This window comes from Haemaphysalis longicornis, unplaced genomic scaffold, assembly GCF_048455015.1.
Source record: "Haemaphysalis longicornis isolate Haplotype H1 unplaced genomic scaffold, Haemaphysalis longicornis Haplotype H1 scaffold_12, whole genome shotgun sequence".
Taxonomy (NCBI): domain Eukaryota; kingdom Metazoa; phylum Arthropoda; class Arachnida; order Ixodida; family Ixodidae; genus Haemaphysalis; species Haemaphysalis longicornis.
In genome coordinates this window covers 33,855,594-33,883,498 of record NW_027526225.1, presented here as the reverse complement: position 1 = coordinate 33,883,498, position 27,905 = coordinate 33,855,594, and the positions used below count along the sequence as shown (strand labels likewise).

General features: G+C 45.0%; 1 protein-coding gene across 1 annotated transcript in view; it reads left to right on the top strand.

Annotated features, from left to right (window-relative positions):
- Positions 1 to 3,350, top strand: part of LOC144161548 (receptor-type tyrosine-protein phosphatase epsilon-like) — a 106,492-nt gene extending 103,142 nt beyond the window's left edge. Inside the window, exon 23 of the mRNA XM_077692202.1 lies at positions 3,276 to 3,350. Within this exon, the coding sequence (XP_077548328.1) occupies positions 3,276 to 3,350 (75 nt within the window). The remainder of the gene's footprint in view (positions 1 to 3,275) is intronic.
- The last annotated feature ends 24,555 nt before the right edge of the window (positions 3,351 to 27,905 follow it).

Here is a 27,905-nt window from a genome sequence, read left to right as displayed (position 1 = left end):
TGCGCCAAGCTACGGAGTAAGCCGTTTGACTCTCGGGTAATAGCTCACGGTCGTAGCTCAATGGGTAAAACTGCTGACACTAACTCTGTCTCGTCTACCGTACACAGGCTTGAATCCTGTCGGAGCCTTTTTGATTTTCCTCGATTGTAAATGCTTGCGGATGGATGCGGGCGGACATTCTGCGGTGCTGAGGAACTCCGCACCTAAAACATTTTTTTTGCCGTGCGGTTGCCTGTCTTTCTCACCTGTATGCAGCAAGTACAATCGCCAACGATATTTTCGCTGAAAACACCGTGCAAAAACAATGCACAGAATCTTTCAGCACATTCTGTCGCGAAAGTGTTTCTCCTGGCTAGGTTTGTCGCCGAGCTTTCTGCCGACGTTTTCTATAACCTGCAAAGTCGAACTGAGACTCAGTGCACCTACTTTTTCCAGATTCACTATTCATGCATGTGCCTCACTGCCTCCGAAGAAGCTGCAGGGCAACTAAGACATCAGGCCAAATTTGTTAAGCGTGCTCGTAATATTTTTTTGTTATACTCGAGTGTGAAACGCGTCGCATGTAAATGGGCACCGCCCGCGAGCCTAGAGTTTTTCCGTCTGTTTTTTTGTTTATAAAACCGTGCACGCTAAGTACTTTCTGGTGTTTGTTTTTTCTCATCCTTGCTATGAAACAAAACGCGCTGAATATTTTTTAATATTTCCGATGTACGCGCGCTGTTACATGCAAGAAACGCTCTGAGACGCGTTAGCAGAGGCGTGATAGCTCTAGGGAATTTTTCGAACGATATCAGAATAGGTGCGCATTGGATGGACGCCAGCTGTTTGCGTGCTTTCGTCGGCCCTACGAAGTTACTCTTTCGCATTAAAAAACCTTTCATTTACACAGACCGCCGAGTCCACACAAGGTGTGCACTCCTCACAGGGTGAATTGGAAGAACTAAATGCAACGGCCCGAAAAAACGGCTAAATAAGGACACCCGACTGAGCTATCTCGCATACAGCGGAGAAATGGTGAATAAACGCAGCGCCAGCCGGTGCAGTGGCGTAGCAAAGAACTAAAAAAGCCAAACAAGCCATAACAAACTCAGCACACGGAGTCAGCGAGCATGGGCAGGTCGCTAGCTGAAAGTCGATCGGGCACAGGAAGAGCGCCACGCCCCGGGGTTAAACGAGACGGAGTTTAGAGTTGAGATTTTGGTATAATCATTTCTCAAGCAAAAACGATCGTTAGCAGGGTGGTTTTCATGTAGTCACTTTCAGCTTAAGCGTTCTGACTGGTTCTAATAGTAGTATGGTGTTCTGGAAGTCGCCAGTTATTTTTTATGTCTTCCAATGACGGATGCCAACATTCTGGTCTCTACTGCGTCTCAGCGGCAATCTGCGACCAACTCCAACTCGAGAAAGAGTTGGACGTCTTCCGCGCTGTTCAGAACGTGCGTGGCAGCCGTGCTGAATTCATCGTGGACTGGGTAAGATAGAAACCAAAAACAGATTTTTGGAATCATGCTGGGACCGTCAATCACTCCGTTGCAATTATAGGTCATTATCTTCGGAACTCGAATGCAAGTAGAGTTGTGTTATACCTCTTCTGCAAAGCTTTAAACATGATCTCTATTTAGATCAAAGACTTTGTAGGTCGCGCTGAGATGTACTACAAAACAAAATATCATTGATCCCCTTCTTAAGAGCAAAGATGTTCGTGGGCGATTCTCCCTTGGGACGAGGTGTGCTAACGCGGGCAAAGTGCTGTGTAGATGGCATGCCTTATGAAAGGAAGAACACACGCCATATAGCGCAACTCCATCAAATACGCGCAAATATTCCCCAGCAAAAAATAAACTAATGGTACCACTCCACCTCACGTTGTGGCTTTAGATGCGCATGCCTGGGAATAGCATCTGCGTTGTAAAACGAAAGGCAGGAATGGCGAAATCGCTCGGGCCGTCTCTTCAAGGTTTAGATGCGCTCGCTTGGCTGCATTCCGCTGGGATACATAAAAACCAACCCACAGCGGTAAAAAACATACGCAAACTTCTTCTGTCCAGATAACGCTAGTAAAACTGTAATGATAACAATTACGTTCACAGTGTTTGGAATTATACTGCTTTGCGCAGCCTTGTGCCCGATGTTTCACATTACCGGAAGCGCGAAACATGCTCTCTATCATCAGCAGGAATGCACGCTTTGTATGAAACAGAGTATAGGCAATCCCGCTTGGCGGAATAGTCTCAATGTTCGGAAAATGGGTTAACTCGCGTGCTCTACAGAAGAAGAAGCCACCCGTAGGGAATGCCAGCGAGAGTTGGCGACCGAAAGGGCATGCCATCGTGGGGCGAATCCTGAAGCCTCCGCTAGTGATCACAAAGCCATGCAAAAGAGAAGGGAAAAAGAGAAGGAAAAAACAGGGAAACTTCTTCCTCCCGAGCTTTGAGTGGAAGAAGCCAAAGCCATGCGCTAAAGTATTGCGACGAGCCCTGAGTCAAAACGTAGCAAGTCTAACTCCATCGCTGTTATGACGAGGTCAACTGTGATGTGAGGGATTAATCCACGGACTACAAAGGACCGGTGACCCTGGTCTCCGACTGGTCGAAGCCTTTCAGTACCGTCAGCGAGGTTCTAGCAGGGGTGCCAACGGACTGTTCAAACGGGTGTTCCTTGAAAGGATATATGGCGCAGTTGTACGATAGACTGTGCTTTGAGAACAACCTGTGTCGGTTTAGCAGTGCCTGCAATGGTGGGAAGAGCATGGCATGCATAAATAACCACTCAGTCATTCTTAGCCTGTGCAAATCTACCAGCAATATAATAGGTTCTATGAAGTTTAGCCTTACAATTTGGAAACGCCAGGCAGCTTTGCTGTTAACATCATTGTTCGCCGAGTAAAGTCAGTAAAGATGGTCGAATTTGTATTCCGAACTACAATGTTTGGGCATTCCGTGGTTTCAACATAGTGTTATTTTTACTCTCAACCTAGGGTACTTTTTCAACGTCTTTGAAACCGACGTCCACATTAGTGAGAAACATGATTCCTGCTTTCTCTTCTTCGCCCACCCTCCCTCCAACCTTGTTCGTAAATCGTACCTGCCATCTAGCAAGTGATCCGTAGGTTTGGAAACGTACATAATGAAGTGCTGGTGTGCCACAGCTTTAGGCACACACCCTTTTCTAGGTCTTTTAAAATACCATGCAGCTTAGAATTGAGTAAATAACGTTGACCTAGTGTCTGAATCAATAGTGCCTCATTCTGACTTCTGTCTTGTAATTTTTTGCAGGAACAGTATGCCTTCTGCTACGAGGTCGCACTAGCCTGTGTTGACTCTTTACACATGTACTGTAGCATCGAGTGACAGCGTCGGATGCATTCCTCATTTATTCAAGACATTTTGTGCTGTGATGGACGGAAAAACGAGGAACGAAGTGGTCGACGTAAACTAACAGTCTGGGAGAATAAAGCAAAGTGCATTTTTTTGTGTTGAAATTATAAAACGCTTTTGTTTTCGTAGCACATGAGGTTCTGTCGCCGGGCATTTACATTTATTCAGAAATCACGACACACGAAAACCGCAAAGAAGCTCTTAGACCTACGTATATTTTTAACATCATGGAAGGATCATGGCCCCTTGCGGCGGACACGCAACACTTTGGTCTTCGCTTCCTTCTCGCAAATGGGGCCCCCCGTCCGAACCGCCCAGAGAGGAATCAGCCAGTAGCTGTTGCCTGTCCAACTCTGAGTTGCCTCTCTCCTATCTTCTTTATTAAGCATCGTTTTATGTTTTCCCATGCGGCATGGCTAAATTCTCTGCAAAAACATTACTCTTGATTCCAAGCATCAGGTTATAGCGGCAAGGTACCGTTCGTGTGGGCTGCAAAGCCACGTTCGTTGGTGGCCACGGGGTGGGCGACTGGCCATGACACCGAACACATAGTGGTTGTATAGCATCTTAAAAGCTTTTTTCTGTCAATCGTTTTCTGAATGCAGGGCGCACATAGGCAACTTTCACATTTTCACTGGCAAAAGCCAAAAGGTATTCAAAAATTTAATGTAATCATGTCTGAAAATTAGAGCATCTCACTGAGAAAATAATCGTTGTATACACACGACTGTCCATCGTGGTCGGAGCCGGCTATAAAGTACAAAAATGACAAGTGGTTACTTGCTGATCGAAGTAAAGAACAAGGCGCAAAGCAGCCAGCTGCAACAAGCTGAAAAATAGGTGATGTCCCCATTATCATAGCCCTCACTGCTCCATAAACACCGTTTGGAAAATTATCACTGACTTGGGCTTCCTTTACCTATTGGAAAATGAGCTTCTGAAAGGACTCCAGGAACAAAATGTGAAATTACACAGAGTAGTGACCTTGCGGGAAAAGAAAGATATACCAGCCAGGCCAATCACCGACCGTTCTCTTAAAAGTGTAGAAGCTGGTAACATAAAAGTAAGATTCAGACCATGCCACATACTCGCATTCGTGCCAAAAATAGACATAAGAAAAAAATAAATTGCACTGAATGTAAATAAACATACCGTAAAACCCCGCAGAACGCAGGCGTCTTCCTATCATGCACAACAGAGCATACGCCGACGTGTGCGTCAGGGGGCGGAGCCACGTTCGGCACTGTTCTTATAAGGGTCCTTTTTGAGAGGCCTTGCTGCTACACCTCAAAGGAACGACGGTGGGAAAACGGCGTATGTGATAGCGGTATACAAATCTGACTAACGTCATGGAGACGGTTGTCCATTCAAAGGAGAACATGAGGTCTGCAAGGCCCCTAGTTCTCGAACCGTCAACAAGGAAGCCCTTTCAGCAGGCTATGAACACAAGTGAGCCATCCACGGCACAGAGCACGACGAAGGATCGCCAGGAACCCATACAGCGCACGAGCTCTTAGGAAAGGTCCAAAACGCGGAGATCCCTAAAGTGTCTCCTCCTGGAAAGGGCTCTGGTAGCTAACAAGTGGATTCCGGTCCTAACAACAGACTTCATACTACCAATGGCTCTTTCTGGCGTTCTGCAGTTGAACTTCAGGGGGATTCTAAAAAACGTGGATCACTTTGGGGAGCTGCTGTTGGAGCATGCGCCACTGGAAGTGTGTCTTCGAGAAACCCATTTAGGCAGTAAGCATGGAAATGTTTTTCCTCAATACATCACATACAGGAAGAACAAACAAAACACCAGGCAATCATCAGGTGGTGTGGCAGTTATTCTGGCAAGGACAGCTACAGATAAAGAAGTGAAACTCCAGGCTGATTTGGAGGGTGTAGAGGTAAGTCGTATGGATACAGACTCTCTTCACAAAATCCTCAATCTATATTCCTCTTGGGAAACAGCTACAAAAATCAGAGTTTAAAAATCTTAAAACCAGCTTCCAGAACCATGCGTATTAGCGGCCTACTACAGCTCCCGCCATCCTGTTTCAGGTTTTGCAGCAATATTATGCCAGGTGGCGAGTGATCTAAAACATTTTACCTTCCACCGCAGCATGCCTATTAAATAAAAATGAAGCCACTTTTTTATGGCCTCACCCAAACAATAGTCTTCAGCCGGATTAGCCTTTTGCTCAGGTAACTTTTTCTAGCTACTTGGATGGAAAGTGCTTGGAAACCCTTACAGGAGCGACCACTTGCCAGACATGTTAAAGAAAAAATGGTCATTCTAGTGGCATTTAGAACAGTGCGCCACGGTGGAAAATAGGGTCTGCGGGCTGGTAAAAATGCCATGAGCTTACTTCTGCATCATTGTCTAGATTGTATGGACATCAATAGTGCCTTATCGTTTATTACAAGTCACAATATTGAAACCGCTACTGAGTGTATCCCCAAGGACTTCCAACAATCCAAACAGAAAACCAATAACTTGATAGAATGGAGACTGCGAAAATGCTTGAAAGAAGCATACTGCAGCATGGAGCCATTTCTATACCTTCCCTGCATCCGAAAACTACATCCACTTCAAACTCGTCAAACACAATCAAGACGCATATGGCGGTTGGCAAAAAAGTCAGAGCTGGGGGTGATTGCTAGAGGGCATCAACTCTTGCATTGACAAAAAAGCTATGGAACAGGATGAGCCTTTAAGTGAACCTTTAATGTCAGTGACACTTCGCAAGATCAGGCAGACGCAGTGGGCATGTACTTTCAATCTGCATCAACTTCAGCGCACTACTCTAGTTTCTGAAGTTATAGCAAAGAGACGAAAAGCTAAAACTTATCCCAAACGTCATCTTATCTTCAAATGAACCAAATAACAACGATTTTAGTGTGGCTCAGTTAATAGCTTGCCTAAACACTTCCGCGAAGGCAGTGCTTGGGCTAGGGAACATCCATTATGAAATTATAAGGAACGTACATCAAGAGACGCCTACAGCGCTATTATCCCTCTTTAATAGTATGTGGAATAACGGACACGTTACCCCAAATCTGACAGAGAACATTGGTGTTGCACTCCGCAAAGAAGAAAAACATCCTCATGTGGCCCTAAGCTACATACCAATAGCACTGACAAGTTGTCTCTGCAAATTATTTGAGGAGAACATAAACGGTACACTAACAAATCTCCCAGGAACAAGGAATCTCCAAGAGGCAAGCAAGCTCCTGGATCCTTCCCAGTGTGACTTCCGAGAACATAAATCTATGCTTGACGAGCTCGGGCGTTTGTAGTACGAAGAGCTGCGTTCGTACATAGGCAGTATCTTTCGTCGGTATTCTTTGATCCATCAAAGCCATATGATATCACGTTGCCTTTCGGTATTCTAGGAGACCTTTGCGCCCTTGGATTTGAAGGAAATATGCTAAAAACTATTCTGCTCTAATTTTCCGATAGGACGCTTCGTGTGCGTATAGGCATTATCGAAGCATTATAGCATATATAGCATTATCGAAGCATTTTTTCAGGGAGGTGTGGTGAGCTGCACAGATATTTATTGTAAAATTAGCGGAGGTTGCACTCAGTCGCGCAGGCTTCGACCATAGCGACGTTGGTGGTTTTTTTTTCCTATGTAAGCACTGAAGGTCACAGCACCATGCATTGAAGTAGGTTCGAAATTGTCTGTTTACATGTTCCGTCATCACGTTTTACTGTGCTACCAGTAGTCATCGCAATATCAAAGGTTTCAAATGTAAAAGATTTATTTATTTCGAAGAACTTTTTACTTACATGCGGATATAGACGAGGGTCGCAAAACCACAAGGCTGAAAAAGGGCCTGATGTACTTCATTACAAACGTGGAATGTAATCGGAGCGAAAACAAAATTGTTATTCCTAAATGATTACGGAAATAAATGCAGTACTTCATCAGCTAGCAATTGGAACAATTCAATTGGACAACTACATCAAGTGGCTTTACGATACATACTAACACCTTAACAACTACCACCAATCCTTTTATTTCCGGGACAAAAACATGGTACCATATCTTTTTTTTATATTACTCAAAATTGCATATTCTGAAGTAATACACAAGGGTTTGAAAAGAACCAAAACATCTAATTCCGCGCTATGAGAAATACCCTTAGTGCTGTTTTAAATATAGGGTAAAGGCATTGACAATTTTACAGTAAGAGGCAGTGTGTTACAAAGTTCAATACACGGAATTGGGTACCTTTTCTCGACATTTTGAATGAACACTCGGGCGTAAAATTATTACGGGACGCAAACCTTGTCGGTTTATATTGGAGTACAAAAAGAACGTCCATAAACTGAAAAGAAAGTTGGTTGTTCAGATGCTTAAATAACATGATTGCAAGATTGTACAGGAATAGGTGATCAATGGATACGATGTCCAACTGGTTACACAGTACCAAAACATGAGCGCTGAAATGGCAGGTGGCAATAATACGTATCGCTTGGTTTTTAATATTTTGGACTGATTTTAACTGACAGTGATATGTGCTTCCCCACGAGATGTTGCCATAATTAATGTGACTCTTTATAAAGGAGAAATAGAGTTATAACACTGCAAAGAGGAAACAAAATGCCGTCTTTTATTCAACGCATGAATTCGAAACGCAGTTGTTTTGATGTGATGGTTGATATGTAAATGAAACTAACGGTGAGTGTAAGACATATGCCCAAAAATGCTTCAGAATCGCATCAGGACTAGAATTTTCACCAAATTTTAAGGATGGAAGCTGGGGTATGGCCTATTTACTTGAACTGAAAATTATGAATTTAAATTTGATAGGAATAATTACTAATAGTTTCGTTTTACCCCAATCTAAGGCATTGCTGAGAGCGAGGTTTAGTTGCGATGTTAAAGAGGATATACACCGGTGCGATGTCGATATGGTGGTGTCATCCGTATATAAAAGACAATGGGATGTCTGAAGGGTGTCGTGAAGCTCATTTATATAAAGCAAAAAGAGTGGGGGGCACGAAATTGATGCTTGGGGCACCCCTTTTTAACTAACTGTAGCTTAAGAAAACATATCTGATGCATATATTCTGCATTTCTGGTCAGACAAGTAGTATTTAAGAAAGTTAGTGATGGACCAGTAATTCCCTACACTTCTAGCTTCCTCAAAAAAAGACGTTGTAAACAATTGTAGCGAAAGCTATCGTAAATTCTAAGAAAACGTGGCTAAAGAGCTGCGAATTATCTATTCATCGCTTGATACAGTGAAATAAAGAAATGAGGGGCAAGTTAATAAAACGTAATAACTTACTAACTCAAATAATATTTGGTTAGCGGTAACTCTATTAGGAAACAATTTTCAATTATTTTGCTAAGAGCCCGGAAACTAGAAATACGCCTATCGTTAAAAAGAATTTCTTTTTCACGCTTTTTAAATATGGGAATAATACTGAATTGCTTAAAGATTCGGGGTATCAGCCAAGGAATATGTAAGATTATTGTTTGTTATCTTCGGGCGGAATTGAATAGCGCAGCTGCTTTCTCATGGTACATAGAAATGTGATCTAAAGCTTGGCTGTTTTTTTTAGTTGAGAAATCGTCGGATACACGCCTTGCAGGGTGGCATAAGATTTGGGCACAAGAATAACCGAAGTAGTTAATAACGAGGCCAGTATACTTTCTTTACTCAGCAAACTTAAAACCTCTTCAGCACCCGATCACCTTGGACTCAATAAAAAGATACTAAAAAAGTTTCTCAACACATTCATCTATCTTATCAGCGTTTTTCACTCACGGCTTGTGATCTGGTTTAATCCCCGAAGAGTGGCGAATTGCTAAACTAATACTCATCTCTAAATCTGGCGATCCTTCCTCCCCACTTCATTATAGCCCAATATCGTTAACAAGCACCTTATGCGAATTCCTAGAACATGTCATTTTCTGTCAATTACTGAAGTACCCAGTAAAGCCTAACATCATTTTCAGGTACCAGCACGGCTTTCGAAAGAGCTACGCATTCGACTCTCAACTTGCAAGGTTCTTGATTTTTCGAAAACGTTTGAACGATTCCTTGATCACAGGTTGCTAATAAAAACTCCACAGCTTAACATCCGGACGCTTGGGCCCGCATGAATTAAGGATTTCCTTCCGAGAAGACTTCAGTTCACATCAGTCAATAACAGTTTCTCTTCTTTTGGGGAAGTGTACTGAGGCCTTGCCAAGGAAAGCGTACTGGACTCCTTATTTTTTAAATTTTCATTAATGATTTGCCTAACATTATTTCATCTGAAATCCGGCTCTTCGCGCAATATTGCGTGATCTAACGCTAAATTTTGGGCAATGATGACGAACACAGCCGCCAGGCTGACGTAGAGTGATAACCTCTTGCTGGTCCAAATGGTTCATTTACCGTAATAATTCTAAAACAAAGCTTATGTCCTTTCCTAAACGCGCATCTCGCATTCAGAACTCGTACACATACAATATTACTGCAGTTGAACTTACTACTACGTACAACTACCTTGGTGTTTACCTGGAATCATCACACTAACGTCGTACTTGCATCGACTAAATGTTCACTGGAACTTTTAAAACCTAACTTCAAGCATGCCCCATCGCACCTATGTAAACTCGCTGACATCCCACTTATAGCGCCAACAATCGAATATGCATCGGCCATTTGGGAACCTCACCAAGCCTACAGAATCAACAACAAAACCGCACAGTTCGCTACATTCATTCCGACTAATCCCGTCATTCAAGTGTCACAGCCATAAAAACTCGCGCAGAAGTGCTGGACGTGTCCCAATGACACACGGCTTCAAGGATATCGCTTTTTATGAACATTAAAATCACTAATTGCTTCATGACTTCTTTTCTTGACCATCCACCATTCTTTTAAACTCGATCATCTTTTCAAAGTGACCCGTTTAGCATGTCATGTTTGATCTATTCGCTGTCATTCGTTCCACGTACAATCTTTTAATGGAACGCATTGCCATCACGCATAGCCCCCGTCATCAATGCCATTAAGTTTTACCAAGTAATACTCGGGAAGGTTGTGAATTGAAAACAAAACTATGCCTTCCTAATTGCATAAATTCTGACAGAGTGTTCTTTTTCTACAGAGATTTGTTTGTTGGTGCTTCTTCCGTTTTTATTTTGGTGTATTATTCGGAGATAACATTAGCTTGTCATATTTGTGTTTGCGAATGCGTTGTACTTCTTTTGTTCTATTTACCCAGTATATAACATTGTTCGTGTGTTTGTTTTTGCTGTATTGATCACCCTCCTATGTAATACCCTCCTGCGTGAGGGCGTAAGGGGTACTTTGAATAATAAATTACAAAAGAAATTGACATATAGAGCACTTAGCAAAACGAGTAAGACTTGTGTCTGCTTATGTGTACAATTTGAGTTGGGTGAAATTTGAGAGTGAAAAACATGTTTTTTATTGCCTCGGTGGGTGAGTTTAAAAGCAAGGCGTCACTATGTACGGTCTTGCCTCATCTTACAAACTCAACGTCGTAACGAGCTCATGAAAAGGATCCCGCAGAGTGTGACTCATAATACTTGTTATCACGGAGAAGACCCCTCAGCTGGCATGAACTTTGTTGACACATTAACCGTGCATAAACCTTTCATTTTTTACATTCTCCGTAACTATTACTTCTCTTCTGAATTTAAACCCATTATCAAAAAACTGCGGCATGTCCGTTCCATATAAATATTTATAGTACGCAGGGCATACACAAATTGCGGCAAAATGAGAGAAACGTTTTTGTGTACCATTTTATTTTAATTAGCTTTCACTCAATGCCACCATCTCATCCTACAAACATGCTTCAGAAATGATTAGGTCATGAATAAAAATATAGATTGAAAAATTTGCCGCCTTTGTCTGCACATAGCTTTCTGCTATTTCAATTACATTGAATATCTGTTTGATGTTTCAAGTAATTTTTGTTTTACTACTCACAATTAAGAGTCATGCCTTCTATAAATTTCTGTACATTGTTGGAACGAGGAAATCCTTGTTCGAGACAAACATGCGGTCGGTATTGTGCGCTGGTGGAAGAGGTTGAGAACGACGACGCTCGCCTCGGATTCACGCTGCTGGTTACCCTAATGCTTCTCAGGGTATTTTGACTTGTAAATACCTGTAAATATACGTATCCTTGCCATGTGAAATCCTTGGTGGAGGTTTGCGGAGTTGGCGTCAAAACCTCATCCCGTACCACTCAACAGGGTGCACTCCACCCCTCACGGAGATTCGGAGTAGACACTCCGCTCCTTGCGTAACCATGACTGCCGATGGAGCGAACGCGTCGATCGTGTCTTATCCTCCGGGGCGTGACATGTCCACCATGACAAATGACATAAATGTTGACGACTGGATCAGTCTTTTTAAGTGCTTCAGCGCTCAAAACAGGTGTAACCCTACTATCATTCTGGCGAATGTGATCTTCTACCTAAAAGAGTAAAGTCCCGCGCGCAAGTGGTTCGAGACGCACAACACCCAGTTGAAGAGCTAGGCAATGTTTAAAGCAAAGCTTCGAGACTTCTTCTTTAAGCCACTTGGTCGCCAGCTTTTTGGCCGCAAAGAGCTCGCATCCCGCGCCCAGCCTTCGACCGAATTTACGTTGCGCATATCCAGCACGTCTTGGCTCTTTGCTCGAAGGCTGACAGCACGATGGCGGAGTCAGATAAAGTGCGCCCCATCCTGAAGGGCATTGCGGATGATACATTCCGCCTTCACGTTTAGAAAGACTGTGGCACCGTGGACGGCATCATTCCAGAAAGTGGGCGATTCAAAGAGACCAAAGAACGCCTTCTAGCCCACAACTTCACAACACTTCCCAACACAGCAGCGAAATCTTTGGGGAAGATAAAAGTCCACCAGCCCGTTTTCCACGCCTACAAGGTCCAGTTCCGCCATCAGCGGATATAACTAAAGTCGTGCTCCGAGAACTGGAGGCTATGGTCACTACTACAGCGGCGCCATACGTGCCCGATCCGAACGATCTCCACAGCGTTTTCGTCATCTAAGGCATTTTCCGCGACGAAATAGCACACCTGGGCCTTTATCCTGTATTCGCGGTTGCCTCTCTGTTTCGACGAGAGTTTAGGTCATCCGGTTCTTACAACGGCCATTCTCTTCCACTTTACCCCCGCCGGAACCCCACTGAGTGGCGTACAACGAATGAAAACCCATTTGTTTCAATTGCACCAGCGTTGGCCACATTGTCCGGTACTGTTGCAGCCCCAGTATTTCATTCTTCCGCAACAGCTACGCCGGCTACAGGCCTCGACAACCCTTGGCTACTCCGATGACCGGCAGAACCACTCCCTTGTACTGCCCTTAACCCGACCAAATCTACCAGTCCGAATACTAGGTTCAACCGATCGCCGCCGCCTCAATGCCACCAGTCCCCATCACGCAATCCTCACCACTCATCTCCCATGGCCGACTACTCTCGACCCTCCTTCGGAAAACTCAGTCATGCACTTCAAGTAGATGGCGGTGCATCAATAACCCGGCCCGTAAATTCTCTACTGACTTTGCCGACTACGCACAATTTCGCTGACGTCCTTGTCGATGAAGTTGCAGTGCGCGCTCTTATTGACACCGGTGCGTAGGTTTCCGTAATGAGTTCGAGCCTTCGCCGCCATCTCCATGAAGTCATTACGCTACCCACGTTCCGTGCATTTCGAGTTGCCGATGGCAGCACGTCTCCGGTCGTCGTAATGTTAACCGCTAACATACGAATTGCTGACAAAGAAACAGCTGTTATGTTTACCGTACCCGAATATTGTCCTCATGACATCATTATGGGCCTTGATTTTCTTTCTGAACATGCCGTTCTCATTAACTGTTCCACTGGACTCCTCCGCCTCCACTTTCTTTTCCCTTCTTCTTCTGATGCACCCCAGCGGCTCTTTTGCAACACCTAACACGTTCGTTTACCACCAAACGCTGTTAGCTACATCTTCTGATTACCGAGCTCCCCTGTTGCCAACGGTGACTTCGTCCACTCACCTACTCCGGATGTACGTTTCACACGTAAAGTAACTATGCCTAATACTATAGTAACTATTGTTGGCAACGAGACCTGCCTCTGTTTCGGCAATTGGGGTTCCTCCCTCAAGTCTTTTTAAACGAAATGGCGCTTTCAATCCTTTGCCCTTTGGAACCACATTGGAGTCATCACTCCCAGAAAATAAAATCACAGCGATGACAGCACCCGATTCATTGTGGACGCCGATTCTCATCGCTATCTATTGACGTCCGATAACGACATCTTTTATTTATGCAGCTGTCGACTGAGTACAACACACGCTGTGGTGCACCGCATAAGCACTGGTGATGCAGAACCACTGAACAGGTGGCCTCATCGCGAATCTCATGCTGAATCCCTCGGGATGCAACAATGGTTCGAGAAAATGCGTAGCAAGGAAATCGTTGAACGTTTCCTAGTTCGTCGGAATCTCCTGTCTTTTTATTCCAGAATAAAAATGGCACGTGGCGTTTCTGCCTGGAATATAGCCAAATAAACAAAATCAAGAGAAAAGATGTATCCCCTTTCGATTATTGACGACGCTCTTGACTGCCTGCAAGGCGATTTCAATAAAGAGTTCACTCACTCAGTCACTTACTGTTATTTCTGCTAGTTTATAGAACGTTTTGCTAATGTAGCTGGTCCTCTCACCCACTATTTTGAACATCGGCGCCACCCTTGCGTGTTGTCCCGATCTAGCACAAGCCTTCAATACTTTAATTTCCCTTCTATCATTACCGACTATTTTGGGTCACTTCGCCGCTCCCGCGCACGTCTGGTTGGCCTCTCAGAGAAACAGCTTCAGCCCTTTTCTGGGACATACAAAGTATTGCGTCTCGTCACAGATGCGATTAATAGGGTTGCTCTGACAGTCTCTCCTGGGGCATGCCCTTCTAATGTCCAGCCTAGCAGTATTGATCACGACGCCCTTCTCAAACCATACCACCATCAAGCACGAGATCATTGACAAACCGTCGACGACCACAAGCCCCATGAACAACCGGGCCATACTCGGTCTCGATTTGAAGAGTGCCTTCGACACCATCCACCACTCGGCGATTCTACAGCAAGTCTCCCACCTCAACATGGGAGAACGCACATACAACTACATCAAGGACTTCCTCACAGCACCACCATCGTGGCAGGGGATCTGGAGCTACCAACCAAGACGTTGGGGAGCATAGGCACACCGCAGCGGGCCGTGATCTCACCGACGCTGTTGAACCTAGTCATGATTGGAGTGGCCGAACGCCTTCGCGCCTTCCCGAAAGTCAAACACACGATCTATGCCGATGATGTCACCCTCTGGGTGACGGGTGGCAGTGACGGCGAGATCGAGGCGTCCCTGCAGCAAGCCATCGACGTCGTTGAAGACCAACTGCAAGGCACGGGCCTCCAGTGCTCCCCAGCCAAGTCAGAACTGCTCCTACTACTGCAACGCCGCAAGTTCAGATCCGACAGCGCACCTGACATACAGCTCCATGCGGATGACGGTACTACCATCCCAAGAGTCAGCACCTTGCGTGTCCGGGGCCCTCCACATCGAAGAGCTACGCTACAACGGCCACACCGTTAAGCTACTGGATTCCAAGGTCTCCAGAGCCATAAGCTTAATTAAGAAGATTTCAACCAAATACGCTGGCATGAGAGAGCACAACCTGCTCAAACTCGTACAGTCTTTCGCCATCAGCCACCTGGCCTATGTCGCGGCCTTTCATGACTGGACCGACCTCGAGCGTAGAAAGCTGGATGCGCTCATACGCAAGGCACACAAAGCTGCACTTGGTCTTTACAACCACACTAATAACGAACGGCTCCTTGAGCTACGCATGCATAGTACACTAGGCGAGATAGTCGAGACACAGCAAACCCCGCAGCTTACACGTCTCGCGCAGACCCGACCGGGCAGGGTAATACTACAAAAGATAGGATATCAACCGAGGCTGCAGGAAGGTAGGGACTGGCTGTCGCTTCCGCGAGACCTACTGCACAATCTGCAGGTCGCCTCACTTCCCCGCCACATGAGTCCAAGGGAGAACAACGAAAGACGGCTCGCTCAAGCGCGGGCACTTAAAACCACTCACTCCAACGACACCGGGGCCTTCTACGTGGACGTGGCCAGGTACCCGGACCGCAAGAACACGTACGCCGCCGCCGTCATCGCAGCCACCACCGGTGAGCTCTACATGGCCGGCAGCATCGTGGCATCATCCACTGAACAAGCGGAAGAGCTGGCCATCGCGCTGGCTCTCTCCAACCCTAACTGCACCACCGTCCTCAGTGACTCCCGGACGGCCGTCCTGCGTTTCCCCGAGAACAAGGTGCACCCGAGTGTTGTGAGGGTGTGCGGGGCCGTACGGCCATCACAGACAACGGTGTGCATCAAGTGGTTCCCTGCCCACATGGGCGCAGTGGGACCCAAAACGAACCGCAACGAGACGCAACGCCGGCTCGGTCTCCCCTCCTCCAGCGGGCGATCACTACAACGAACGTGAAGACTTCAACCCGATTACTACGTACGGTGAGGTACTGAAGTGCTTCCGGGACTCCCGGAGACGATACGCTGGGCCTCACTCGAACCTCTCTAGGCAAGAGGCAGTACTGTTCAGACAATTGCAAGTGCGTGCGACGTTGACCCCTGTATGGGTGAAACACGCCCACCCCGAACTACAGCCGAGTGACGTGTGTGTGCTCTGCAGTGGTAGTCGCGCTACTATGGCGCACATGCTATGGACATGTGCTGTGAGTCCGGACCCAACAGACGTGCTTCCACCCTATCTTGCTCGTGCGGTGGGCAAGGAAGACTTAGACTCTCAACGGGGAGCCGTCCAGTTCGCGATGGAGGCCCTCCAACGCCAGCAGTCATAAATGCTGCCTCCCCTAAAGGAGGCTGGTATCTGCGACTAATTTAGCCAGCCAATAAAGATGTTCTCTCTCTCTCTCCAACCGGTTCTCCTGCATAACCAGCCTATCTACGCCCACTGCAGGGCAAAGGCCTCTCCAGTTATTCTCCAACTACCGTGGTCCTGCGCTAACCGCGACCAATTTACGCCTGAAAACATCTTGATCTTATCTGCCCATCTAACTTTCTGACGCCCCTGCTACACTTGCCTTCTCTAGGGATCCACTCTGTTACGCTTAATGACCAAGGGTATTCTTGCCTTCGCATTACATGCCCTGCCCACATCCATTTCTTCTTTCTAATTTCTACTAATATGTACTTAACACGGTTTTTTGTTCCCTGACCAACTCAGCTCTCTTCTTGTCCCCTAATGTTACAGCTATCTTCTTACATTCCATTGCCCACTGAGTCGATCTCAATTTAAGTTGAAGCCTCGTAGTGAGCCCCCAAGTTTCTGTCCCGTAGGCGAGTACCGGTAACAAGCAGCTGTCATGCACTTTCTTCTTAGAGACAGTGGTAGGCTGTCATTCATAATCTCAGGATGTCTGCCGTATGCACTTCACCCCATTCTTATCCTTTTATCTCTGCTTCCTCGTGGTTGGGATCCGGGGTCACAATTTGGCCTAAGTAGATATATTCGCTAACTACTTCCCCTGCCTCGCCACCTATCTCCAACCGCTGTGCTGTCCTGAGGTTATTCAAAATTACTTTGGGTTTCTGCATATTAATTTTCAGGCACACGGTTATACTCTGTTTGTCCAGTGCGGAAAGCATGATTTGCAATTCGTGCCTCTAGTTACTTAGCAGGGCAACGTCATCAGCAAATCTGAGATTACTTAGGTATTTTCCATTAACCCTTACTCCCACCTGTTCCCAATCTGCCGTTCTGAATACTTCTTGTAAACATGCTGGGAATAACAATGGAGAGATTATGTCTCCTTATCTGACGCTCTTCCTTATAGGTATTTTACTGCTCTCCTTATAGAGGATGATGGAAGGTCTGCACACATTCTAGATATACCCTAGTATTCTTACACAATGCTCATCTACGCCCTGGTTCTGTAATGCGTGAATGACTGCTGAGGTTTCGACCGAGTGAAATGCTTTCTCGTAGCCTATGAAGGCAATATATAGGGGTTCAGTATACTCAGCGCACTTCTCTATCACCTGATTGATCGTGTGAATGTGGTTCATTGTTGAATAGCTTTTACGGAACCCCACTTGTTATTTAGGTTGACTGATATCTAAGGTTCCAGAAATTCTGTTAGCAATTACCTTGGTAAGTACCTTGTAGACGACTGACAGTAAGATGATCGGCCTGTAATTTTTCAAGTCCTTCATGTCTCCTTTCTTATGGATGAGGATGATATTCGCGTTCTTCCAAGCTTCCGGTACGGTTGGCGGGGTTAGGCATTGCGTAGGCAGGTTTGCCAGTTTTTCTACCACAATTTCTCCGCCATCATTCAGGTCTGCGGTTATGTGATCCTATCAAGTTCCTTTGCCACCTTTCATTTCTCCCAAAGCCTTCCTTACTTTTTCTGTCGTTACTGGTGGAATGTCTATCTCCTCTGAGCTATTTCCTGGTTCCTCGTTGTCCTGGATGTCCCGGATACTGTACAGATCCCTATAGAATCCTCGGCTACTGTCACTATTTTATCCTTATTTGTGATGAAATTGGCTTGCTTGTCTTTAGGTGCATACATGGGATTTTTCCCCACGTCAACACGCCTCTTCAGTGCTTTCAGGGTACCTCCGTCCCAAGTAAGTCCTGGCCTTCCGTCGTCATGTAGTTATATTGAGGCTTTGAAAGCAACGCGATTTATATACACATAACCGTTTGAACCTCGTGAACAGCTGGCCCTTGTCATAGATCTCCCGGTTGTTTAAAGCAAATAAAACTGAAGGTACATTTCAGGTAAAAACTGGTTATAAAACCGGCAGCCTCCACGGAAATTTAGTTAGGAACTCTCGTGCGTCGGTTTTTACGAAAGTAAGCGAAACAAGCGGGCCCGGCAGAAAAAAAGACGTGTTCAAAATGATGTAGACTTACAGCAGCCGCACCATAAGAAGATACCTTGTTTGAAATGACGCAGAGAGGCTCCAGCCGCGCAAGAAAACGGCGGCCCGTTCAAAATAATGCAGAAATGCCCCAGCCGCGCATGAAAAAAATAACGCGTTTGAAATGAGAGAGAAAGGCACCAGACTTGCGAGAAAAACTCATGCTTTCGAAATGATGCAAACAGCCCAGTATACGAATTTAAAGCAAGCACAAAAGTAACACAACTCCGGCAAGCGCACTTCCTGCCATGGGGCACGCGAGCATTGCGAAGACGGAAGATTTGAATTGCGTATTCATCAAGAGAGGAGTGAGACAGGGCGGCGAAGAGCGTTTCGGCTGGTAGCAGTGGGTTGGAATGGCGCCACCTCCCATTATAGCGACTCACTGCTGAGCACTTCCCACATCTTTCACATTGTATGGAACGTCTTTCATTTTTTCTTCACTGATCATAGTCACGTGTGCTTAGGTTTCTGGGACCTTCTTCTTGCATATTCACATTTTATGTTGATTTTTCCACTGTGATCGTACAACTTTTCTTTTTCTCTCTTTTTATAATAATTTGCTGTCTTCATTTTATTTGTTTACTAAATTGGAATACTTACGTTACAACTAAAGTCTCAAGACTTTCTTCTTTTCACTTACCTTTCTCTATCGTTGCGCTTATTGCGAGATCTATTTTTGCAATATACCAGACATTACCGTTTTTATCGTTTGTGTAATGTTTTTTGGATGACGCTATCTATTTTTAATCTTTTTTGCATTTTTTGTATAGCTTCTTTTTTGGCTCAGGGATTGTTCATTTGGCAATAGTGTAAGCATTTTGTAGTTACCTTTTTCCCTCTCTGGCTCCAGCAAGAATCGCTTCCGTAACGTTGATTAGATTACACTATATTACTTTTAATCGTTCATACCTATTTGTAGGTTTTTTTTGCTCATTTACTGTTTATTTTTAAGCGGTTGATGTTTTTCAGTGCTGCATTTTTCACTCTCAGTGGAGGAGGATGAAGGCTTTGGCTTTTCCTTGAACAATAATAAACATGGAATAATCGATTGATTGGTTATTTTTCTTACTTTTAAATATAAATATGATTTTGAAGATCACTCAGCTTCCAATATTTCAGAAGTAGGACACCACTCTCTATTTTGTTTCCTTTACCTCATTTCAGCAGTAAAACTTCATTAGAAATTCATGTGGGAATCTGTTAGACTCGTGTCTAACTCAGAAGCCGCCGATGTGTCACACAGCTTTATAGAAATGGTGAAGCCTGATAAAATTCCTTCTATTCTGATAATTTCTCTTTGTGAAGTATCTCTCCTTCATCTGAGTCCTCCTCTTAGCACACCACTAAACAGCTGTTACAACATTGCTCGTAGGGACTACATTGTTTTTTCTATCATTTTCTTTGTGACACGGACTGGTTTCCAGTAGCCAACCTGAGTGACGCAGACGAGCAGGCTGACTTTTTTCCCTGAAGTTCTGCATGACGGTTTCCTCGGATTTGTACCTAAAGTAACAGAAAACAAAGGCATTCTTCTGTACTTGTTTTCGGCCGAACTCAAAAGGGCCCTTGGAAGGGTAGATCGAGCTCACCGACATGCTATGAATATAGGGCAGGAAAAGTGAAAGAGTGTGTTTCTTCAACTCAGGTCTCACTGTAAATTTATGCTTAAACGTGATAGGTGTAATTATATTCCCGCTATTGACCCTAACGCAACACGGGACGCCAAAGCTTTCTAGGGCAACGTTCGTTCATACACATCAAAAATTTTTTTAGGAAATAGTAACCTCCCTGATGAGCAGGGGAGAGCATATCTGACGTTTCTAATACCTATTCCATTCCATTTTCGCATTCCATTCTATTTCGCATTCGGCAATGAAAGTGTAGTGGGTCCCCCTGAGCTTTCTCGGCACCTCTATAAATGTTCAGAAAGAATATTCTCAGGAAGTACTGTCTCGAAAGCTCTAAAGCGAGGATAGGCGTCAATTTTGTGCAGCCCTGACTGCATTCCCTCGGCAGTACTTAAGGCTTTTGGTGATCTCCTTGTACATGTGTTCACGTGTATATAATAAACTTCCCTCAAAACTGGCCGATATCCCGCTCGCTAGCTTGAAGACTCTGTGAGTGGTTCCTGTTTTTAGGTCAGGGTCAAAATTTGACCCCACGAAATACCGGCCAATTTCTATTCTATGCGCTGCTTCGAAGCTCTTTGAGACAGTATGACATATGCTATTCACGTTCAGTATAAAACATATTGATACCTGAGCAGCATGGCTCTCTAACTGGGCGGTCGACCACCTCCAATCTTGTCAATTTCATGCAGCACATCTCTGCAGCTGTCCAGGGGATAGACCAACATGATGTCGTTTACTTTGATTCAAAAAAGGCATTTCATGTCGGCTCGCACGAACAGTTATTTAACAAACTGTCTTAACTCGATTTACACCCATCCCTCACCTGCCTCCTATTCAAATATTTACGTGAAAGATCATGCTTTGTGAGTAAAAATGTCCTCACTTTGCTATGAGGCGACAGTGGTGTCCCTAAGGGTTCTGTACTTGGGCCACTTCTTTCAATGCTTATAAATGGTGTTTTGCCAGTATTCCACAATTCAATTTCCTCATATGCTCACGACGTCAAAGTATTTAAATTTGTTTGGAACGCTGCAATCTTTTCTGCCCTCCAGACAGTAATCTAGTCATTTTTGCACTGATGCACTTGCAACAAAACTATTTTTATACATCTCAAACTAAGGTAATGACATACACACGAAACTCTGACATTTCGTTTCCCTATAACATTACCGGTAAAGTTCTACCTCGTGTGGCAAAGGTTAACGACCTCGCTGTCAATTTTGACAGCTTCTCGTCACATATCTGGTTAATTACTCTTAGGCTCCTCGATTCCTTGGTGATGTGTGCCGGATATCGAAGGAGTTCAAAGAACCGACTTTTCTTCGGAATACTACACTATCATTTTTCGCCCGCTGCTTGGGGGTGCTTGTGTTGTTTGGAACAGCATGCATGTGTACAACAAATTTCACGCTCATTGACAGTGTTCAAAATGAGTTTATATCTATCTTTATCCATCGTTTCGCTGGTAATAATAACTCGGAAACATCTTTATGATTTATGGTACAGCGCATAATCTCCAGCCGGAATAGAGTGTATGTCTTTACTAACTTCAAACATATTCATGGCTCAGTGTCTTGTGTAGTGTGGCTACAGCATGTTCCTCTCGATGTGCCAAAAAACATGACCAAGAACCACAAAGAGTTCTTAATCCGAAATGTTTTAGTGGCTTGTACCATCTGTTCCGAATGCAGTGTTGACACAACGGGTACTCTGAAGACTTAGACATATTTACTAATTCACCGACTCTCTTTTGCAAGCATATCCTTGAGCTTGTCATTCCACAACCTTGCACTTTTTCATTCTTGTCATCATGATGCACGACTGACGCTTATGCTGTTATTTCGGCATAAATCGCTAGGAACAAAAACCTTTGCCCTTCTTTTCTTATTGCTTTATTTATTTTCTTTCAACGTATACATTACTTTGATGCTGTTTATATCGTGTAAAAGAAATCTGAGATCACTCAATTTTTGCAAAGCTAACCTTATTATATCTGCACATTCCTCTTCCCAGACCCTGGGCACGTGCAACAACCGTTCGGGTGCAGTGGACCATTTCTATAGGCACAAGAGTTTGTACATACCTACATACATACATACATACATACATACATACATACATACATACATACATAGATACATACACACATACATACATACATACATACATACATACATGTCTGCGTTTTTCAATGCGTGTAATATTTGTTCAGTGTAAGCAATCAAAGTTTCTTTTTGGTGCGTGTGAGATGTCCACATGTTTCGTCGTCCCTTTCCAAATGTTTGTTTCTAGTTCACCAGCATAAAGGCCCCTGGCTGTTCCTGGGCGCAGAAATACACATCTTTTGGTTTTTGATTGATTGAATATTTGACTGATCGATTGATTGATTGATTGATCGACTGATTGACTGATTGATTGATTGATTGATTGATTATTTGATTGATTGATTGAATGATTGATTGATTGATTGATTGATTGATTGACTGATTGATTGATTGATTGATTGATTGATTGATTGATTGATTGATTGATTGATTGATTGATTGATTGATTGATTGATGTTATAAGTATTAACCAGAAGCTATTTTTACAATGGGACTTCAACACCACAGGTATTTATTGGGGCAGTCAATTCATCTCAAATATATTTAGGCAGCACAGAAGTGCAGGATGATGACAGATTTTGAATATTTCACCTCCATGCAGTTGTAATGCCGCATAGAAAACTTGTGGTAATATCCTAGATGTGTGCTTCTGAAGCTTTAAAGAGTTAGAAGTGTGTGCCTCGGATATATCTCTTGCGTACTCGGCAAGTTCAACCCCCCCCCTCTTATTGGCCGTGTGACTGCCGCTGACCGGCATCGCTATGGCGGTGTTGACGAGTGTGCACTCCTGCAATAAGCTTTCAACTGTGGAAATTATGCTGGGCTGTAACACGTTTATTCATCCGCTGAATGGTCAAGTGTTTTTCATGCCGGTAATGGTGACGATCACGTTCGAATATTTACCGAAACAGTCAGTAGAGCATTGAAAAGTGCGTCCCTCTTTACAAGCCTGTTCATTCCAAAAATATCCACACCTGTTCTCTAAAGAACTTCCAACTTCTAGCAGCACAATTCCGCTTCTCCAAGCCGGCTTCATTCATGGTGACGTCGTCTGCTGCCAGACGACCGGTTACCCACTAAAAATCGTCTTTTGCTGCGGCTGCACCCGCTTCTCCGGCCCGTTGTGTTGCGGCGCTCCTGAAGAATGATTTCTATCGTCACCAGCTGATGGTCGAATCACGTGATAATAGCTTTCATTGCTACCGCCCGACTGCTGCAAGCCCTGGCTGCATCGACGCAGATTCCGCTACACGAGGCTCAAGCGTCGTCGTCCCCACCGCCGGTGATGTTACGGACAAAGTGCGCCAACCTTTCGCTTCCTTTGGAATGTCTGAATCATGCGACCTCTCAGTGGTAGAACGGCAAAAAATGCCGAATGCTTTATTCATTACAAAGCTATCCAGCGAGACCACGGAAACTAAGCCCTCCTGATACTTGTGTGTCAGAAATGCGACCCCCTAACCTGCAAGCGTATAAAAACAAATCGTGATACGTATTCTTTCTTTCACGTGGCAGTAACCGACGAGTTCTGGCACCTACTACGAGATCCTGGGCTGTGGCCGAAAGCTTGCCTCTTTAAGCGCTTCAAGGGTGCGCTACGTGAGTCTATGTTGCACTCATCTGAAATTTTCTCTCTCGCGCAATCTCTCGGCTCCTGTTTTACGAAAGGTCATAGTCCAGAACCCGTAGATCAGTACCATCGAACATTAGGAGTTTATGTGACACATACCCACAAAAAGGCCTTGCGTGCGTCCGCACCAATTTGGGAGGAAACATGTTGTCAAATCTTCGCTTCGATATGTGCCTGATTTGAAGCTACAAACCATACTAGTTTTTTATAACTGAATGTTTACTACCAAAATGTACGTGGTCTTACGACTAAATCTGCTAAATGTTTTTTGTTTAGCATGGTCCAGGATAATTCTTATCATCCTTAGCGAAACTTGGCTGTCTTCAGAAATTACATCCAGTGAATATTTACTGATAATTATACTATCTTTCCTGGTGGCACTGAAGGCTCCATGTCCAAAAATTGCGGCAACATAGTACTCCTTCGTGAGCCCAAAACATTCAATGGCCGTCGTTTCTCGGTCCTGTAAACCGCTAAGGAATCAGTGTGCGTAGAACTTCTCGGCGGGAGCAAACATTCCCTGTTCGCTTGAACTTTTTATGCTGCCATCCATAACCTATACCGAATTTCAGCGCTGTAACGCATCTGTGAGGGTATTGTAACGCTTACCTAGAAAATAAGTTTCCAATCTCTGGAGACTCTAATGTTCCAGGTGTGGACTGGTAAGAAGGCACTGTAAGCCGAAGCTCGAAAAAGAGAGACTCCAGCGGGAGAACAAGAAACTAGAGCACGAAATCCAACTTGAGCAGGAAGAAGTGAAGCCTGTGTTAACATTGTTGCTCGAAAAAGACCTCGTTGTTGAGGAAAGCACCGTGCCAGCGCTGCCAGTAGCAGACGCTCGCAAGCGCGAGATGGAAGCGACTGTTGCGGCCCAGCAGCGTGACAGGGTGGCTAAGAGAGATAACCAAGACGCATTAGCTCAGGTGGTCGACAGAGGGTAGCACTCGTCCGCTGAGTGTGATAATGGGTCGGAGTTTGTTTTGGAGATCTCGGCAGAGTGTTCAGACGGTTCAAATTTGCGGAAGGCATTGGGAACGGCTGCCGACTTGAACGTGAACATTTCGCGAGATATCGACGTTTCGCAGGAATGCGTAAACGATGAGGTTACCTCAGGCCGCACGAGTCCGCTAAAACGGAGGTTGTTCCTTGGGAAGGTAGTGCAGAAACGAGCAACGTGGCGTGAAAGCCTGCAGCCGAGTCAGCTACGGTTTGTATGGTTCCGTCCTGGCACTAGCTCCGCTAACCGACTTCGAGCAACGGCCAGCCGAGCTCGTACAGATTCAGGTGTCTGGCGAGGCTTAGCCGTCTTTAGAGACAGGGCACTTTGAATGCTGTGTAGTCCTGACATTGAGAAAGAACGGGAACCCGCTTCAGCCTTTGCGTGCCGAGGCTGTTGGGGAAAACGCAATGCGCGCCCGCCGAGTTGCAGCGCCACACGCTGGCTCTGCGCCGGGTCTCAGCGGACCTAGGGGCGGCCGAGAATGAAAGCGCACGCCTTGCTCGAGCGGTGAAAGTAGAGCAATATATTTAGGTTCTTGTGAATAGAGAAAGTAATTCCAACCGTTCTTATAGGTATTTAAAAGAGAAAAAAATAGGTGGAGGAACAAAATACTATTCATTTTACGCAATACTCAGAACAAATTGCACGAAAGAAAAAGGACGAAGAAAAAGAGGTACGCGGAAAGAGGAACAACGGAATCCAAAGGCAGTGGAAAAAATACACAGCAGGAACGAAGAAAGACGGAAGAAATAGGGTGAAGAAAGAAGAAATGCGAAGGAAAAAGGGAGAATAAATGAAAACAGAAAAGTAGGGATGGAGAATGAAAAACGGAGGTGAAAAGGAAGCAAGAAGTCGAACGGTTCAATATTCGGCGATGGAGGCTGCAACGTGCGAATAGTTTTTGAACTGAATTGTGTGAGGTCCTACGCTAAACTAGTTTGACATATGGTTCAATGTGCCCCGCGTGTGCTTACATTTAGCTACCAGTCGAGGTGAGCCTCACAACTTGCAATGCGACGGCAAGCTCAGTGTACGTCAAGCGGAAGGTACCGCTTGAAGAGGCTGATAAAAGAGCATGACGTTAGTCCTAGCGTCGAGCAACAGCCTGCCCTCCTCGCAACCTCCCTATAAAGAGCATCAACCTTTTTGGGCATGTAAGCTAAGAACATGGAAATAAAGGAGACTCCACAACTTAGCTCTTCCCCAATGTCTCCCTTTCGCCACTCACATTTTGCGCTACAACAAAATATATGCCTATCGAGCATCTCCTCCCGCGACGTGGTGCGCTGGACATTCCATTCGCATAGCTCTTCTTTCAAGCATATTTCTGACGCTGGCGACGTAGATGGAGAACAAAAAGAAACGACGTTGATGCTTCGAAAGCATTACACAAGCGAAGAAACACCACCGTAACACATCACTTCGGCATATATCACCTTCGGAATTCATGGTGACGTCTAGTGGCACCGCCTAAGACCCCGAGCACCAACACAATTACTACGGTATGACGAACTTTAGCAATGAGCTTTTAAGGTGAAGAGTAGATGCCTCACACAGTGTCTCACCAAACCCTGGTGAAGTTCCAGGGGATAGGTCGTCTGCCTGTATGTCAATCCATGTGTCTGCGAGGTATTCTTTGGTTCCTATCGTAGTTATCTTGGTTCGAGCCCCCAAAGTAGAACGTGTTTTTTCAAGCCGAGGTATTTTCGGGTGGAAATGCTTAAAATTGTAGACGGCCGATTTGGTGGCGTGGCCGAAACCATGTTTATTGAGGTTGCGGCGGCTCTGCCATAGCAAGCGCGAGCAGCGAAGGAAGACGTGCCGCTCGAGAAAGTCGCCGAGTGCGTTCTAAGCGCGAACTAGGTAATACTGCTGATGACGATGGCGCTGATGGAGACGATCATGATGGTGTCGCCATGAAATCACTACTTCTACCCATCAGGTCGTTACTCCGGTTCGATGTGCTTTTGATTGCTTGAGGCGCAGTTTGTAGCATATTAACGTACTTATTTATTGATTTGCATATCACGAGGCACCGCTTCTCTGCGGTTGTTGTAACGGGGAGCCCAGGTATTTTCATTTCTATATCGTAAGGGGAACGCAATGACACCCAAAGGCGACACAGTGCAGGCCGAAATGTGTTGTTGTTGACACAAAAAGCGTTTACGCACTAACAAACTAGTGTAACGCAGCGTTATCACGTTTACAGTTTATATGAAGGAGAAGATTAGTAACTCGTTTAGCGGTTCCTATCAGAAATATGATGCGTTGTGCCAATTGACCAACACTTTGCTGGTGGTATTTTCAACAGTGGTTGCTCTTGTGTTTGTATATGCGGATCCCCATGGAGACAACGATCCATAACTGCGCGCCAACGCTGAACACACAGCAGGAAGCCCAAAGGGTGGACTGTTAGAACTATTTCTGGAAGCGTTCGTCGCCGCAGTGCAGTAATTGCGAATGGCGGCCAGACGCCACACAGGCAGCTTCCCGAGGAACCGCTGGCTGCAAAGTGTGTGTGTAGCCGGTCTCAGCGCAGTTCTCATCGAAGAAATCAACGGCTTCCCGAGGCTTCCTCCGAGAGCGGGCTGAATTACGTCAGAGACATGTCGTTAGGCTTGAGATGTTGTAAATGTACGGAAGACTCCGGTTGCGAGGAACTCGGTTAACAAGAACTCTATGGTAAAGACTTACAACACTTTTGCTCTCTTGTGACATCGAAAATGGAAAACAACCCGCTAAAGATGAATTTCGAATATTCCGAACACACTTTCAGGTTCCCTTCGAGATCGTCTTAACGGTAGTCCACTCTACATCGGTCGCAGCACTTTCTGTGACTAGGGGCTCTACTGAACTTAAAAGGGCCTTGAAAGGAACGTAAAGCTTCGTTCAGTTCGAAATAACTTGCCTTTCGTAACTCAATGAGCTCCGTTCCTACGAAGAAAGACGTTTCTTAGACCAAAAGAACGCAAGAATTAAGTAAAAAACTTTGAAATTGCACTATACAGGACGTATAAGAACAGGACTTACGAAATAAAAGCCAGCACTAAAACGCAGTAATTCGTATTTTAACGGCACGCTCGCATTCGAGTGACACGACCAAAAGAAACTATAAAGAGGCTCCACTGCAATCGATTAGTCGTATTTTTTGTTGGTGGGTTTC